This window comes from Silurus meridionalis, chromosome 17 (genome assembly GCF_014805685.1).
Source record: "Silurus meridionalis isolate SWU-2019-XX chromosome 17, ASM1480568v1, whole genome shotgun sequence".
In the NCBI taxonomy this organism is placed as follows: domain Eukaryota; kingdom Metazoa; phylum Chordata; class Actinopteri; order Siluriformes; family Siluridae; genus Silurus; species Silurus meridionalis.
The window spans coordinates 26,230,573-26,248,677 of NC_060900.1; the positions used below are offsets into that span (position 1 = coordinate 26,230,573).

At 41.1% G+C, this 18,105-nt stretch overlaps 1 protein-coding gene across 1 annotated transcript; it reads left to right on the forward strand.

The window, feature by feature from the left end:
• Window positions 1-1,285: 1,285 nt before the first annotated feature.
• abtb1 (ankyrin repeat and BTB (POZ) domain containing 1) lies at window positions 1,286-11,852 on the forward strand. Its single transcript, XM_046871469.1, has 12 exons — window positions 1,286-1,673; window positions 3,388-3,450; window positions 4,290-4,345; window positions 4,472-4,616; window positions 5,387-5,546; window positions 8,077-8,122; window positions 8,211-8,327; window positions 9,220-9,332; window positions 9,421-9,519; window positions 9,683-9,850; window positions 11,190-11,390; window positions 11,504-11,852. The coding sequence occupies exons 1-12, from the start codon at window positions 1,618-1,620 to the stop codon at window positions 11,708-11,710; spliced, it is 1,431 nt and encodes a 476-aa protein (XP_046727425.1). The 5' UTR covers window positions 1,286-1,617; the 3' UTR covers window positions 11,711-11,852.
• Window positions 11,853-18,105: the final 6,253 nt, after the last annotated feature.

Consider the following 18,105-nt stretch of genomic DNA (forward strand, 5'->3'; position numbering starts at 1 on the left):
ATTGAGGAGTCTGATGGATTGAGGAAAGAAAGAGTTCCCCAGTGTGGTCATGACGGCCCAAATGCTTTGCCACCACTTTTCCATACAGCATGAGAATAAATAAAAATGTGTGTGAGGGTTATGTGTGTGTGTGTGGTCAGACACAATACTTAGTGGATGGCGGATTTAGCGTGTGGTGTATATGTCCATGATACATTCAAAAGAGATCTCAATGATCTTCTCAGCTTTCCCCAAAATACGAGAATTTTCAACCCAGGCAGTGATGTGGGCACTCAGGATGCTCTCGATGGTCCCTCTGTAAAATGTAGTGAGAATAAGTGGATGGAGCTGGGATTTCCTCCGGCTTCCTCTGCCACTACTGGGCCCTTGAGAAAGGCCCTTAACCTCTCTATTGTGTACTTGCCTGGCAAAATGTTTCCATGTAAATGGAAAATTCAAAATCTTTAATTAATAATAATAATAATGATAATAATTTGGTCTGCCAACACAATCGTTAAATATACGTTGTGGATTTTCTTTTTAAATTATGACATTGCTAAATTAGCATTTTTAAAAGTTCTCCAAATCTCTGTGTAGGTCTTTCTCCGGGTTCTCTGGTTTCCTCCGATCTCTTAATGCTTGCCAGTAGGTGGGAATCGGTATCGGTCATGTAGCTACGTAAATATGACGCATCAAAACACTTCGGAGACCAAAGCGTGTTCTGAGAGTGATATAGAATACAGATTGACATGGCAGAGGTAGAGCTGCATCTTCATCATTTGGGTTTATTTAATTTAGGACTGTTGATGTCAGAAGGCACTTAAGTAAATTAATGATTTGCTGTGTGTCTGAAACAAATAAAAGTTAACTTTCTGTCCCATATTAAATTGCATAGCATAGTGTTTTTTTTAATTGAATCGCATTTTGTAGAATCGGGTGATTTATATCGCATCATATCACTTCAATGCATCATATCAAGATATGCATCGGTATGCAGCATCAGTTATGGAGTTGCACAACCCTAATTTATGTGATTCTTTAGTCTTCTAGAAAAGAAAGAACAAACTGGAAAATAATTCCACACCACCACATTGTTCTCCCACCCGTATTCAGGTATGCCCCGCCTCTTTGACTATGATTGGACAAGCGTTCATGTCGCCACGTTTTTTTATATTACCTTCAAAATTTAGACTGTTATATTTATATTATTCTTATTTCATGCCAAATATTACAAAGCGCTCCATTTTATTAAAAAAAAAACAAACAAAAAAAAACAAGCATGTCACGGAGGATGGTTCGTGCGTCAGCTTTGTTTGGGAGGCTGCTGTAACCAATCAGAGGACTGCTCAGAAACGTGACTTCAGTTCTAACCAATCGGTGCGTGCAGGGGGTGGAGCTTGGCTGCCTAAACCACGGAAAGCGGGTGTGGTTTGAGAAGCTGTCGTCGTTGTTGTTGTTGTCGTTGTCGTGTGGCTGAAAGTTCAGGCCAGTGGCGTAGCTGCAGCTCGACCCGCGCCCGGATCCAGACTCCAGAACCCGGCGGTGCTGCAGGAAAAAGTCGTTCAACTACGCCTGCGCGTCTCCTGTCGCTCGACGGGCCGTTTCAATGCATCGCAGAGAGCCGTTATCACAGCGGAGATGGACGCCAGTGACCTGTTCTCGAGCTGCAGGAAGGGAGACGTTGCCAGAGTGAGGTGTGTGTGTGTGTGTGTGTGTGTGTGTGTGTTGTAGTTGTAGTTGGAGGTTGGATGGTGCTATTTTGTTATTATTGTTAGTGGTGTAGTTATTTTTGTTGGTGGTGGTGTAGTTGGTGGTGATGGTGTAGTTGTTAGTGGTGTAGTGGTTTTGTTGTTGATGGAGTTGTTGGTGATGTAGTTGGTGGTTGTGTAGTTGTTGTTGTTGGTGGTAAATAGTGGTTAGGTGTTTGGACTTTGGATCAGAAGGTCCTGGGTTCAAATCCAAGCCTCACCAAGCTGCGACTGTGGGGCCCTTGAGAAAGGCCCTTAACCCTCACCTGCTCAGTTGTAATCGCTCTGGATAAGGGCGTCTGCTGAATGCTATAAAGATTTGTTAGTGGTAGTGTTGATATAGTTGTTGCTGATTGTGTAGTTATTGTTGTTGTTGGTGATGTAGTTGTTGAAGGTGGTGATGTAGCTTTTGTTATTGGTTGTGTAGTTGTTGTTGGTGGTGTAGTTGTTGTTGGTGGTGTAGTTGCTGTAGTTTTGCAACAGTTTTGGGTATAATTCTTGCAGATAACATTGTTGTTGAATTTGGAATGGTGGATGTTGTATTTTAGTTTGGAATGATGTTGCTGACTTTGGAATGTTGTTTGTTGGGGTGTTGCAGAGTTCTTTTCAACTGCTGTTGCAGTTATTGTATTTTTCTTTTCAGTGAAAACATGACTGTTGTAGTCATGATTGTTTGTATTCTGTTTTTTTTTTAGTTTGGAAAAATTGTGTCTTGCATTTGACTTTACTGTTGTATTAGGTGATGTTTGTTGTTGTTGTGATTGTGATTTCTTTATTTAGCATTGTTTGAGATTATTTGATGTTGCATTTCATATTGTTGTTTCTAGGAAAGTTTGGAGAGAGAGTTGTTGTGGTTGCTGCATTTAACACTAATTTATACCTGGTGTTGTTTAGGAAGCGGATTTGCAGTTGTAATTGTTCAGCTTTGTTGTTATTGTTGAGTGTGTAGAGATGTTCTTTCATTTAGCATTGTTTTACATCTAACATTGTAGTTGTTGTTTGGAAAGGTGATTATTAATTGTAGTTTTGGTAGTTTGAATGGTGTTTTGTTGTTATTCAGTGTCGAGATGTTTTGTTTTCCTTTAACGTTGTTTGGAAAGGTAACTGTTGTGATTGTAGTTGTGGTGTTTAGCTTTGTCATTATCGAGTGTGGACAGATGGATGTTGTGGTTGTTTTATTTAGCATTGTTTTACATTTAACATTGTAGTTGTTGTTTGGAAAGGTGACTTGTGATCGCAGTTGTGGTTTTGTTGTTGTTATCTGGTTTCGGTTGTTGTTAGCTTATTAAGCGTTGTTTTACATTTACATTGTAGTTGTTGATAGAAGTGGTGACTGTTGTAGTTGTGGTGTTTAGCTTTGTTGTTGTTTTGTTGTGTGTGGAGAGAGTGCTGTTTTGTTTGTTGCATTTAGCGGTGTTTTAATGCGTAGCACTGTAGTTGTTGTTTTGGAAAGAAGCAGGAAGTCAGCAGGTGAGACTGACGGATCTGTTTGTTAGCATCGACCTGGTCTCTGCATTTCTTCACTACTCTTTATGACTAAAAAAAAAACACTTCCTGTGCCTACACCATCAATTATACAATGTTTTTGCTTACTAATGTTACAACCTGATTCCAGATGTGACGATATGAAATGTGTGCCGTCTTGTTTTTACTTTCTTAGGTACCTGGTTGAACAGAGAGATGTGGAACTGAACATAAGAGATAACTGGGACAGTACGCCTCTGTGAGTCCAAAACCTCCTCATGATAATGTTTTTTGATCACCAGGTTGTTTCGACAGGTCTGAAGTGAAAGTGTTTTTTTATTTCTTTAAATTTTACTTAATTCTTTAAAAAAAAAATAATAATATCAGAGCTGAAAGTGTAATTGGAGAATCCAAATTAGTGTTGGTCACGTGACAGATCGTTATGATGTCATACTACCGCCTGAGCCAATCAGGTGGAGCTTTCAGAAGTTTGACTTTTTTTAATATTGATTGAGCAGCACATTTATGTTACATTAATTTGTATTATTAATTATTGTTATTATTATTATATTTATCCCCCTTCCTTCTCTTTTTTTTCTTTTTATTTTAGTTTGACTTTCTCTTCTTCTCCTTCTTCTTCTTTTTCATTTTAATGAATTTTTGCTTTTGCTCTTCTTCTTTTTTCTTGCTGTCGTTATTATTATTATTATTATTATTATTATTATTATTATTATTATTATTATATCAAATATATATACACATACATACGTTTCTGACTTTTTTCTTTTCTTTTTTTTCTTCATCAAATAAATGTTTTTACATTAGCTGGCTCTAAGCTCATGTCAACGGTTTTGCTTCATTTCTCCTCCTTGTGCTGTTTTAATTTTAATTTTTTAATTTTTTTCATATCCATAAAATCACAGCGCCCCCTTGTGGTTCTGAGGCCCTCGGCAGCAATAATTCATCGTCAAGCAATGATTCATTGAAAATGACTGTTTCTTTTGCTGTGTGTGCTTGTGTCTGTGTGTGCTTGTGTGTGTGTGTGTGTGTGTGTGTGTGTGTGTGTGTGTGTGTGTGTGTGTGTGTGTGTGTGTCAAGGTACTATGCATGCCTCTGTGGACATGAGGAGTTGGTGCAGTATTTGTTGGCCAATGGTAAATATCAAACAAGTAAAAATTATATCTCTGATACGAAATCACAAGGTCTGGTGAGTTGGTTTTTGAATTGTTTGTCCCTGTGTGTGTGTGTGTGTGTGTGTGTGTGTGTGTGTGTCCAATCAGGAGCGAAGTGTGAAGCCAACACGTTCGATGGCGAGCGATGTCTATATGGCGCTCTGAGCGACTCAATACGCCGCCTGCTCAAAGAGTACAAGCGCATCACAGCTAAAACCATGCAGCGCGATTACTATGAGCAGTTCCTGCAGACGTAAGACACACACACACATACACACATACACACACATTTGTATGACCGAGTGAATCCTCATCACTTTAAAACCACACATCTACAAAGACACATTCTCAAATGATGCCCAGTCTCATACTGTACATCCAGATCCAATTTATTTTATTCAAATTATTTGCACAGAGACACTCAGCAGAAAAAAAAACCACTTTATGACTACAAGTTTGTGACCACCTGAGCATAAGATAAGATAAGATGTGGTTTTTGTACATCACTTTCCACATTAAGAATTTACATTTTAACAAAAACAGTACTGAATCATGAAAATCTGCTAAATGAAATCAACATTCATATATCAAATAACAAATTTGATGATTATAATCAATAAATAACACTTATAGCGCTCTCTATGCTGCGCGCAGCCTCTCATGTAAAAACAAACAGCACGTGGTGTCAGTGATTCGCCTCTAGAGGCCGCTCTTGTAATCGAAGCAGATCGGAAATGGGAACCAACTAAACACATTTGGGATGAATTTTTCGAACGGTTAATCGATGCTTATTGCTGGAAGTATCTGCAAATATTCATACCGATAGTTTTTCCGGTTCCCGATCTGCTTCGATTACAAGAGCGGCCTCTAGAGGCGAATCACCGACACCACGTACTGTTTGTTTTTACACGCGAGGATGCAACGGTTGGCCAAACAGTGTAGTTGAAGTTTGCAGCTAAGCTCCTGGTTAACAACAGCCGCTCTTTCGTGTGTGTGTGTGTGCGTGTGTTTCTTTACACTCAGGTTACTGGAGCAGGGATCATACAGCGACGTGACGTTCATGGTGCACGGTGAGATGTTCCGCACGCACCGCTGCATCCTCAGCGCCCGCTGCGAATACTTTGCCCACATGCTGGAAACCAAGTGGAGGGGCAAGACCATGATCGCTCTCAAACATCCCCTGGTGGGCTCCGTTTCACACAACACACTTTCGGAACGCCGTTATTCGAGATGTTCCGAGTCCTGTAGGATCTTATCCCTTAATAACATCACGCTGACACAGAGCAGATCCAACCTCTGTGGTTCACTTGATTCATTTCGACTCCTTGATTTGATTCATTCAAATGAGATATTTGAATGCAGCTTTTGCTTTCGCTTGTCAAAAATAGGTGTGTGTGTGTGTGTGTGTGTGTGTGTGTGTTCTAATCAGATATCGGCGCACTGGGGACTCGGCGACGCCGGAATTCAGGCTCATGACCTTCTGTGCCCTTGAGCAAGGCTATTAACCCTATAATTGTATAAATGAGAGAATTGCACAGCGCCTGTGCATGAGACGTTCATGGTTTTTCAAAGACACGTGCATGTTCCTTTTGTTTCCATGCAACAAACTCACTCATTTAACACGATGAAGATTCACTTTGACCAAACGAATCTAATAAACCTCCAGATGTTCCACAGTTTCGTTTCTACAAACCTTCAGCTAAAATTTCTTTCTTGTGATCCGGTTCCTCCCAGAGCAAATCAATAGGGTTTAGGTGCAGTGACTGGGCAGGAGAATTCACGATCGATATCACTTCAGACGACGGTTTAATCTCTAAATAACTCTTACAGAATGCAGACGTAAGTTTCGTATGTTGTTCTCGTTGTACAGTAAAGTCGGTTCTGATGAGTCTCCAAAACAACCCCAAACCATTAAGTTTTCACCTCCATGTTTGATTGTGGGGGTGAGGGAATCTGCTCACATCTTCTCTCCTGTTCTCCGTCTTACACAAGTTCTTCTGTTAGAGACAAAAAACACTCCCATTTGGACTTCAGAAACTTTTCCAGTCATTCTTATGTGTTTTTACTGTGTTTGTTGCATAGAAACAAAAGGAATGTTTGCAAAACCCCTTCCACTATTTTAAGGCTTCTTATGAATATAAAATATGTGAAACCCACCGGACGTTTCACGTGTAGGGATGCCCATCTCTATAACTGAGGTCGAAGCGATTCGATACCTAGTCAACGATACGATACATTAGATACGTATGAAGCAGCAACCGAAGCGATTCACCTTAATTACGATGCAGCACGATCCGATTTCGATTCAACACAATGCGGAAAAATACGATGCTCTGCATTCCAATATGTACAAAACGTTTTATTTCTTCGGTTCAGACAGACAGCAAATAATCAATTTACTTAAGCGCCTTCTGACTTCTCGCGCACAGCTCTTTTCACAAACTTTGTAATGCAAAAGACAAAAGATGAAACGAAGCCAGACGTTTTTTTCCTGTTGTGTCTGCAGGAAGTTACAGCTCTACCTCTGCCATGTTAATCCTCGGTCTCCGTAGCGTTGCGATTCGTCGTGTTCACGTAGCAGCGGCGGCGCCGAGAGAACGCGCCCGAGAAACGGTTCAGCGACGAGAAATCGATCTACGTATCAAATATTTGTCGCAGATCATTGGTCACTTTCTAAATAATAAAAGTAAAGCGCATCTATTAATAATTATATGTAAATAAATCGTTCTTTAACCAATGCAAACGTGTTTTTAAAAATCGATGATTAGATTTAGAATATTTCCTCTTTATTAATTTCTTGGGTTGTACAACCTTTTACAATCAGTTATACAGTGTATATTGTGGAGGTAACGCTTTCAACTAAGTTTCCTATAACTTTTCCTCTGCGTTTCCTCGTAAACGAGGCCACATCTGAAATGACCCGAGGAAATCTACATCATAGACCTAAAACGATCTTCCCCCTGGATCGGGTTCCTCCTTAATGACTTAATTATCCGTCGTCTCAGTCCAGAAATTGACCTCGACACATCCACTACAGAGAAGGTTTGTGGACACCTGATCATAAGATTGGGATGTGCTTCTATTTTTGAACATCCCATTCCACATTTAGTCCGCTCCACTCTTCTGGGAGGACGTTGCGCTAGATTTTGGAGTGTGCTCGTGGAGATTTGTGCTCATTCAGCCACCAAGTCCGGTGCAGGGGCGCATGTCCCAAACTCATCCCAAATGTGTTTAATAGGGTTGAGGTCAGAGCTCTATATATATAGTAGCAGGAGATCTTCCGATTCAACCCATGGAAAGTGATCTCTTCAGCTGGCTTTTGTGTCATGCTGGAACAGGTTTGGATCTCCTAGTTCAAGTGAAGGAAAACTTCCATCCAGTGCCTCCAGTTTTGAGGTAACATTTTTAGAGAAAAACCACTAGGGGTCGCTACAGAGGATCATCTGCCTCTTTCAAACTAACCACCTGCATGCCTTCCCTCACCTCCTCCTTGGCCTTGTTTTATTCCGGGGAAGGTTGTAGCTCAGGCATTGAACTCTGGATCGGAGGGTCAGAGGGTCAAATCCCAGCACCACCAAGATGCTATTGTTGGGCCCTTGAGCAAGGCCCTTACATACTCTGGGAGTTTAAATTGTAAAGCTGATTTTGTGTGTGTGTGTGTGTGTGTGTGTGTGTGTGTGTGTGTGTGTGTGTGTGTGCGTGTGCGTTACCAGGTGAACCCGGCTGCGTTCGCCGCCATCCTGCAGTACTTCTATACCGGTGAGCATCTCAGGGCAATTGACAGTGAAGAATAACACATTTCACGGTATCTCAAAACCCCTCGGCGTGACGTTTCTGCGCTCTGTAGGTCGGCTGGACATCGACGTGAGTTACGTGGAGGACTGCAAGCGTCTGGCCAAGCAGTGCAAAATCAGCGAGCTCATCGAGGAGCTGGAGGTCAAGTGCAAGCAGGTGCAGGAGTTCGGTGAGACTTTCGCCGCCGTTTGAGTATTAGAATATCATGACCCGTACACGTGTCTCACGCGTCCCGTAACGGGAATCCTGATGCAATTCCAACCTCACGTGTGTGACGTGGCGCAACGCGAACCCTTAATATAGAATAGATTAGAATAGCCTTCATTGGTCACATATACGTTACAGCACAGTGAAATTCTTTCTTCACATATCCCAGACTTGCTCAGAGGGCAGGGTCGGCCATGATACGGCGCCCCCTGGAGCACGGAGGGTTAAGGGCCTTGCTCAAGGGCCCAATAGTGGCAGCTTTGCGATACCGGCGCTTGAACCGCCGACCTGTCGATCAGTAAACCAGAACTTAGAAACCAGTCAAAGATTTATCAGAAACAAGAAAACATATCTAGGCTTTAAAAAAGAACAATATATCTTTAAAGAAGAATTAAAATATGTCGATTTAGTTGAATTAACTTAAAAGTAGCTAGTTAATAATTATTATTTGTAATAATAAGTAGGTTTTTTTTAATTTGCGTGAAATGATCTTAAAACCAGAGCTACAAACCAGGAGAATTGAGGAAAAAGTGTGTTCATATTTTAGGTTGTAAATTATAGTGTTGGCGTTGACCTAAAACAAGCATTTGGAATAAAGTCTTATAGTCTTAAAGCCGAAAGAAAGTTTAGTCTTAAAAGGCCTCAAATGATGTCTCCTCTGGTAATTAAGCTCAATTTGCAGGTAAAATTATGAACTTCAAAGCTTTACCAGCTAAGTAAGGGAAAAAAAAACACAAACAATAAATTTGAATCATAATAATCTTGTACAATCTGCTCTCGCGTAGTGTTTTATTCCTAAAATGAGATCAATACGATTTTTATGGCTTTTGCGGTCTAACACTTTTCTCTCTCAGTTTTCAACAAGCCCGGGACGTGCGTGAAGGTGCTCACTCTGGATCCTCACGACTGGCAGCTGCAGGACGGCATGGCTCTGCTGGCTGACGGAGCTCTACCCTCTGATCTCAGGGTGAGGCACAAACACCCCTCCGGACCTGCTCACGAGCGCGTACTGTTCGGGTTTATCCGATTAAACTGCATGTGATGCGATTTCTCAGGTCGGATACGGGCAGCTCCCTTTCGATTTGACTGACAGGTTTCCGAGCTACCCAGACATCTGCTTTCGGGTGGATGGTTACGACTTCCTGTGTCATAAGGTCTGAGAATATCCAGACTTTTATTCATTTATGTGTTTATCTGATTCGTTAAAAACCCATTCCGGCGTTGAAAACGGCAAGTAATGAAAATGTGTGTGTGTGTGTGTGTGTGTGTGTGTGTGTGTGTGTGTGTGTGTGTGTGTGTGTGTGTGTGTGTCCACAGGCGTTTTTCTGTGGTCGTAGCGATTACTTCAAGGCGTTAGTTGAAGATCATTTCAGTGAGGGAGAAACCCTGCAGTCTTTCCCTGAAGTTCCTGTCATCACACTACATGATCTATCTCATGAGCTGTTCACTAAAATCCTCTACTACATCTACAGCGATAACACACAGGTACACACACACACACACACACACACACACACACACACACACACACTAAGAAAGGTTGGTGCAGCATGTTTCAAGCGAGAATTTCAAACCAAGTGATTGATTACCTTTGCCTGATATTCACACTCGAGTAAAAGTATAAATACACATCTGGACAAAAGTATTGGGACACCTGACATTCCCAGCCAGATGTGGTTCTTTCCCAAACTGTTATCGCCGAAGCTGAAGGCACACAATCGTTCAGGGTGTCTTTGGATGCAGTCGCATGAAATCTTCCCTTCACTTGAACTACAAGACCCAAAGCTGTTCCGGCATGACGCTGCCCCCTGTGCACAAAGCAAACTCCATGAAGATCTGCTTTACATGGTTTGGAGTGGAAGATCTTCTGCTATAGACCTTCCCACACCTCCTAGGCCTCCTCACCTTTTTACCTTCCTCAAAAAATTTACACAGCCGCATTAATCGGCTGTCTGTGAACAAACCGGCGATTGAAGACTGCAGATTTTTTAGCCCAGGATTATAGGAATCGATTAGGATTTTCTACATTTGTCTCAAGACGATCAAATCGTAGCACGTAAGGCAGCTTCATACTGCGCAAAATTGCATCCAGTACCTTTATTACCCTGTAGATGCCGATATCGGCTCTTCTGCAGAATAAAGGAGCCACGGCACAAATGTAATAGGTTGCGGTTGATGCCAATTCAAATTTAGTGAAGTAAAAAATACATCTACCGAATCGTAAATGTAGTCGAGTAGAGAGTAAAAGTCAGTAAAAAAAAAAAATAGCAGCACTGCCTACCATCCATCCTAAATAGTATCTGAGAGGACCCCGATTTCCATGTGTGTGCATATGTTCTAATTCATCCAAAAATCTTTCAGTCGGATCGAGATCCAAGGTCTACAGAAGATCATTCGAGATCTTCCACGCCAACCCCTTGTAAATCATATCCTCATGGAGCTGGCTCTGTGCATCATCATGCTGGAACGGGTTTGAGACTCATAGTTCAAGTGAAGGGAAAATCGAATGCTACAGCCATCTAAAGACGTCTTCTACAATTCCAGGTTTGTGGTAAGAGTTTAGTTAGAAACCACATACATCGGGTGTTCCAATACTTTCGCAGATTATCTCTCTGTGTCTTTGATTAGTGGTGCGTTGAAATTGGAACATTCTTTACCAAAATGATTTAGAATCGAGTTTCTCGTTCAGCCCTTATTGCTGCGTCCTCAGTATTTAGGTGTAAAAGCCTTATATAGTAGAAACAATGACGTAACCAGGCAACCGTACAAAAACCCATATTTGTGTGTGTTCCTAACATTGGATAAACCCCCGCGTGTGTTGCAGCTGTCCCACGATAGCGTGTACGAGGTGCTGTGTGTAGCCGACATGTACCTGCTCCCGGGTCTGAAGCGTCTGTGCGGCCGAACCCTGGCCGCGCTTCTCAACGAGGAAAACGTCCTGCACATGTGGAAGACGGCCAAACTCTTCTCCCTGTCACGCCTCGAGGACCAATGCACCGAGTACATGGCCAAGATCATCGAGCGGGTGCGTTCCACATGGGGTTCCAGGACAGTGATGCGGGATCACGTTTCCATGCTATAATTAACCGCGTAATGGATGCAGCCTTTGATCTTTTTCTCCGTTTGTGTTTTGGAAAGCTGGTGGAAAGGACGGAGTTCGCCGAGCTCATCCGGGAGGACGCGGCGAGCGTGGCGGCGCGCCAGGAGACCGACTCCATCCCGCTGGTGGACGACATCCGCTACCACATCAGCAGCAGCGTTCAGACCTACAGCGCCATCGAGGAGGCCAACCAGAAAGTGCACGCCCTCGAGCTCCTGCTCAACTACATCGGCCTGGACTGCTGAACAGGCTTCCGCATGCACTTGCACGACGTTGGGGCTTCATTTATCTTGAAATAAATTGCGTTCAGTTTTTTAGAATGACACGCTTTAGGATATCTGACGAGCACGCCGAGTGACCTTTATATATATAAAGAAAAAAAAGTTTCCTTATTGTTTTTACTTTAGATTCAGTTCTATTTTAGCGGTGAATAAACCGCAAACAATCCGCGCGCAGACGGATAACGAGCAGACGCCTCGAGCGCAAGCAATTAATAACAATCGCACAGGATTTACGTGAACGAGAGCATGCAGGATCGGTCGCACGCTATCAGTCGGAAATGATCAAACGGCACAACACGCGTTTTTTTTCCACATAATTATATAAGTGATTGTATAAGTAATTATATACTTATAACTATAATTATATACTTGGGTGAATTATATAAGTAATTGTGGCAGTATATATATTATATAATCGGGCCACTGGGTAAAATCTACATAACAACCATCTGCAACTCTGAAACCCAAATTTTATTCACAATCGAACATACAATTGTTTAAATTGAAAAACGGAATCGTGTTCAGAAAGAAACGAATTTAAAAATGAATGGAATTTGAGACCGAGGCAACAGTAAACCTGCAAAAGTAAGTGCTTACAAGGACTAATTAGGGGTTTCTTTTGGCAACAGGTCTGTAAGATGGTATAAGAAAGGCATCTCAAGAGTCTCTCAGAAGTAAAGAAGGACGGAGCTTCACCAAGCTGTGAAACAACAATTGCCCCAAACGTAAAAATTGCAAACATTTTAAATGCATCATATATCATTCGATATGTTCTATTGTGAACATAATATGGGTTTATGAGATTAGCATATATATATTGGTGTACTGCACCAATCAGTAAAAACTGGCATCCCGTCAGAGCCAATCAGCATCTGTATGTAGCTAATCTAAATACTACTATTCATATAACATTTTTAATAAAATGCACTTATCAGTTGAGCAACTTTACGTATTATGAAATAGTTCCAAGTACGTTTCGAAGCTTCCGAGGTCATTCATGTGCGTTTGATCAGATATTCGAGTTTACTTTCACGATTAGAAAGGTGTCATTAGATCCAGATTAGGGTGGAGTGCGAACATTTTTTTCCAAATACGATGTTCATTTAGGAGAATCTGTTTTTCCAGAGGTTTTCTCTCCTTTTTTTTTTTTTTTTTAAAGCCTTGCCTGAAATGAGTTCTCTAAACAAAAAGGATTTTGTGAGACACACACTTCCCCCAGCAAGACTTTAACGTTCAGGTCACTTTTTTTGTTTGTTTAATCACAGCCCCTGAACACTTTGTCACTTATCTAATGTTTGGATCAGGACGGAACGGAAAACGTGAATCGGTTACATTTTGGACACCTGCGAGTTATAAGGTCCTGACACGTTTTTTTTTATTTTTTTATTAAAGGGAGCGAATCGTGTTGCTCGTTTCAGATATTGTTTACCGCTCAATAATCGCAAAAAGGAAGTGGTGGTTCAGGGGGTTGAAACGTTGGACTTTCGATCGGAAAGTTTCCAGATCAAATTCCAGCGTCTGCCCTCACCTTTACACTCAGGTGCTCTGGATAATGACGTCTTCCGAACGCCATAAACGTGTGGTGTTTTTTATTTTCTGGATTCTGATTGGTCGGATTTTCCATAACAGCAGCTCTAACGTTGTAAATCAAATCGCAGGTTTACGCGATCGTTCGAATCCGTTATCGTCGGTACCAGTAGCTAACACAGGCAGCATGTTGAAGTTTTCACTAACACAATGTTTCCGTATCGTAATTATGTAAAGAGCGACAGAGCTTTGTAGCGATCGCAAAATCCGAATCGGAAAGAATTGGCGCTTTTTTTGCGGTCCGTTCTTTATTCGCTGAATAATTCGCGTAGAGCATGAACCTTATAACTCGCAAGGCCTCGATTTATTAACCTGTGCAATATTATGTAAGAAGTCTTACATGTCTGATGTTTATCCGAGTCTGGTGCTAAGCGCTAGTTTTACTTTAGTGCTTTCGTTTAATTTCATTGTGTGTGTGTGTGTGTGTGTGTGTGTGTGTGTATATATTTACACACTGCTTCAGTATCACTCTGTGCTCGACCCAAGTAACAGTGTAGCACGAAGAGTGAAGTTTACACCGCGGACGTATTCGACCAGCCGAGACACGTTTCTAAGACACGTTTCTACGAGTTGCTAAGAAGTAACGACTTCGAGTTCCATGTAAACTGCATTAAACAGCACAGATTTGCCTCAGAATGCATATTTTTGGGCTCCGTAAAAGGTTTTTCCCTGGTGTACAGTTTTTCGTGAAATAGCACACTTCTGGGAAGATGTTCCACTAGATTTTGTGGAGATTTGCACTCATTCATCAAGTCAGGTATTGATGTAGGTGAGTTGAGGAGGCCTGGGGTGCGGTCAGGGTGAAAATAATTCATCTTGAAGGTGATCAATAGGGTAGAGCTCTATAGCAGGAGATCTTCCACTCCAACCCTTATATTCATGGAGCTTCTGCCCTCCTGCTATAGGAATATTATCATGCTGGAACAGATTTGGGTCTCGGAGGTGAAGGGAAAATTTTATGCTAACGCATCCGAAGACACCTTTTATACTTGTCAGTACGATTGACAAAAGTCAGCGCCCCCCCAATGTACTAAACATGTCTTGGCTGATCGACTACATTGGAAGTGTGTAAAATTCAATTTATTTAACTCTTTCGTAAAAGTCCAGACTCAATGGATTTGATTTTCTGTGTGTGTTTGACATTGAGAGAAAGAATGAGTGCGGTTTATAGTGTGTCTAAGGACAGTTTTGGTCCAGAATTGACTTTCGAAAAATAGCAGTAATATTTTCCCACTGAAATGAAATTGATTTTGTGTGCATCAGTGCATAGAAGTGAATAAACAACCTTTACAAAAAAGAAAATCTGTTTGGATTTGTCTCATTAAAATGTTAATACACAGATTGTTCTACAGGGGGCGCTACATACATGCGTACATACGTGGCGCTTTCGGCTCGTTTTAGTGCATTGGTGGGTGTTGACATTTTATCTGAGTCAAATGTAAATCATTAAGATAAATTGATTAAAAAAATCGATCATGTGCACATGTTTACTCAATTCGTATACACACTATAGGGGGCATAAGTATTGGGACACCTGACTCCCACCGTACGTGGTTCTTCGCCAAAGTTGAAGTTGTATAGAACGTCTATGGATGTGGAAAAACGACATTTTCGCCATCACTTCAACTAGGAGACCCAAACTTGTTCCATCATGACGATGCCCCTTTGCAAAAAAAATAAAAATCTACTGCTATAGAGCTGTAATCTCAACACTATTGAACATGAATGACTGCACATGAGGCTTCTCACCTCACCTACATCCGTTCCTGAGGCTGAATAAACACAAATCTTCACAAGCACACTCCAAAATCTAGTGGAACATCTTCTCAGGAGGTTATCGGAGGTTATTATAACAGCAAATGGAGATTTATGATCACACTCTTGATGTCACCCAAATGAGGATGGGTTCTTCTTTTGAGTCTGGTTCCTCTCAAGGTTTCTTCCTCATAACATCTAAGGGAGTTTTTCCTTGCCACAGTCACCACAGCTGCTTATCAGAGATAAATGCACACCATTCACCTTCACTGTTGATTTCTGTAAAGCTGCTTTGAGACAATGTCTGTTGTGAAAAGCGCTATAGGAATAAACTTGACTTGAACTTGACTTAACTGTGGAGTAGGGTGTTGGAAAAGCATTACATTTAACATACTAATAATAAAATAAAAAACTACAGGGGGTTATTAAAGTTTGACTATTTTCTAATAAGTGATATTAGATTAGATTCATGTTTATTGTTATTGTGCAAGGTACATGTACAGTGAAATGCAGTTAGCATCTAACCAGACGTGCATAAGCGGCTTATTTACAATATATAATTAAATAAATGTTCTCACTACTCTATAATGCTTATATGGTTCCACACTGACTGATAATTCAGGCCCGAATCCTAAAAACTCCCATTAAGCTGCTGTTCAAGGTGCAATAATCTTTTTTTCCCTTTTAATTTGAGAAAATAACCTGAAACAAACTTTTTACTTTCACTCATCACATTCTTGACTCAAATATCTCTACTTTCTGCTGCTTACATTTTCAAATCAGACTCGTTACTTTAGTTTGAATCTATTTGGTGATCAATATTTTCCTTCTCATTGCGCGACTTTCAGTCTACCGCTGGTGTATCATTTCCTGTCTCTCACACACCACAGACGTAGACTAGATTATGAAGATAACAACAAGCGCTGCAGAAGGCAACAAGAAGTCTGGGGTTAACGTGAATGAGACAGAGGGTGTCAGTGATGTAAACATGACTGAGATCAGACACGTTCCTGATCACCTGATCATCATCTTTACTCTACTTGTGTTCTATATAGCAGCTGTTCAGCCTGAATACATTCATTAGAGAACATTAGAAATTATTTCGTATGATATTTCAGAGCCCAAACTTCTTCACTTAAACCTGAGTGAAAAAGTACTTTACCTTTTAAAACATAAGTATCTGTATTTCTGCTCGAGTGAAGGATGTGTACTTTCGCCGTCTCTGCTCATAGTGCAGTGTGCTTTGTTTGTGTTTATATCAGGTCTCTTATCAAAAATGACCGTTTTATAGACACTCCCTGATCCAAATTCACGGTGCCTTATCTCAGTCTGAAATCATTCACCTCACGGCAAACACAACAACGAGAAACCCGGCAACAACAGACGAAACATTCGCAAAGTATTTCCAAGATGGTGTCATTCGTGGTCCTGGTCAAAGAGGTGAAGATGAACTGGACACGGAATTAACAATGCTGTTCCTGGACTGGGATGAAGATGTGATCAAGCACCTGAATGGCCTATAATTTTGCTAGCATGCTAATAGGATATTAGCATTTGGGCCTTGCTAGCTAAAAGCAGAGGTGGAAAGTAACGAATTACATTTACACGTGTTAGATAGATCTATCTATGTATCTGTGTAACGCGAGTAGATGTAATTCAGCTTACGGCTTTAGTATTTAAAGTCTACCGTATTTTCCGGACTATTAACCACTACTTTTTTCCTACGTTTTGAACCCCGCGGCTTAAACAATGAAGCGGCTTATTTATGAATTTTTCCTGGGTTTTTCCCGGTTTCACAAACTTCAAGCCAAAAAAACAAGCGACATAACATAAGACAAATGAAATTTCCGAACGGAAACACACCTCACCTGTGTTCTGAGCTGCAAGGCATCGGGAGAAAAAACTTCCATCAGGTGATTTTTAAACGCACGACGATGCCAAAAGATAAACTCTCGAGAGAAATAGTTGTGAAAGGAAGGAGGAAGACAGGGAACAATTATTTTTTTTGTCGGCTACTATTTAGATACAAGCCGTTGTAGCACGTTGAGTCTGGGTGAAGGGAGAGCTCGCTAACTTCAGTTACAACAGAAATCATATAAGCACAGACAGGTTTCCAAAACTCTTGCTTTTTTTTATTTTTCTTATGTTACGGGTTAGTCAAAGAAACTTAGAAATGAGCATCAGAAAATATTAAGGACATATTCCTCGGTCTTGCACACATGCAGTAATAGCGTAAAAATGCAGTGGCATGCTATTCCGAAAATACCGCTATATATATATATATATATAAAACAAAAAGGGATGGATATGTATATGACATATTGACAGGAGTCCATACAAACACAACAACAAGAAGAAACCAAGTAACACCAGAAGAAACCCTTTTCAAAGCATTTCCAAGATTTCCAAGGGTTCAAGTCTCGCCTTGAGCAACTTAAACTCCTCTTCTACAGCAACTTTAAAGAAACAATAATTTTTTTTTTTTTTTTTTTACTTTTCACCCAACACAGCAGTCTATCAGGTGCTGCAATTCACTGAAATTCAGTTGAGCCTTGTTTTGAAGCTGTGCTTGTATGTGTGTGTGTGTGTGTGTGTGTGTGTGTGTGTGGGTGGAATATCTACTATGTCGGGGTGTACTTACTTTTTCATACCCACCGCCCATGTCTATCTTCCTACCGCATGGGACACAACACGGGAAAAAATTTGAATCTAACTAACACACACACACACACACACACACACACACCACACACACACACACTTATGTATATACAGACGAATTGCCCTCACAACGTCTTTTATGTTTCTAGGTGACAGGAGTGAGAGGATCTCCATGGCAACAGGCTTCAGGAGAGACGAAGCGAGAGGCTGACGGAGCAGAATTTTCGTTCTCTGGCATACATTCTCAGCCGTCTTGCATGTGTGTGTGTGTGTGTGTGTGTGTGTGTGTGTGTGTGTGTGTGTGTGTGTGTGTTTATGTGTGTGTGTGTGTGTTATAGAAATGAGTAAGAAACAGC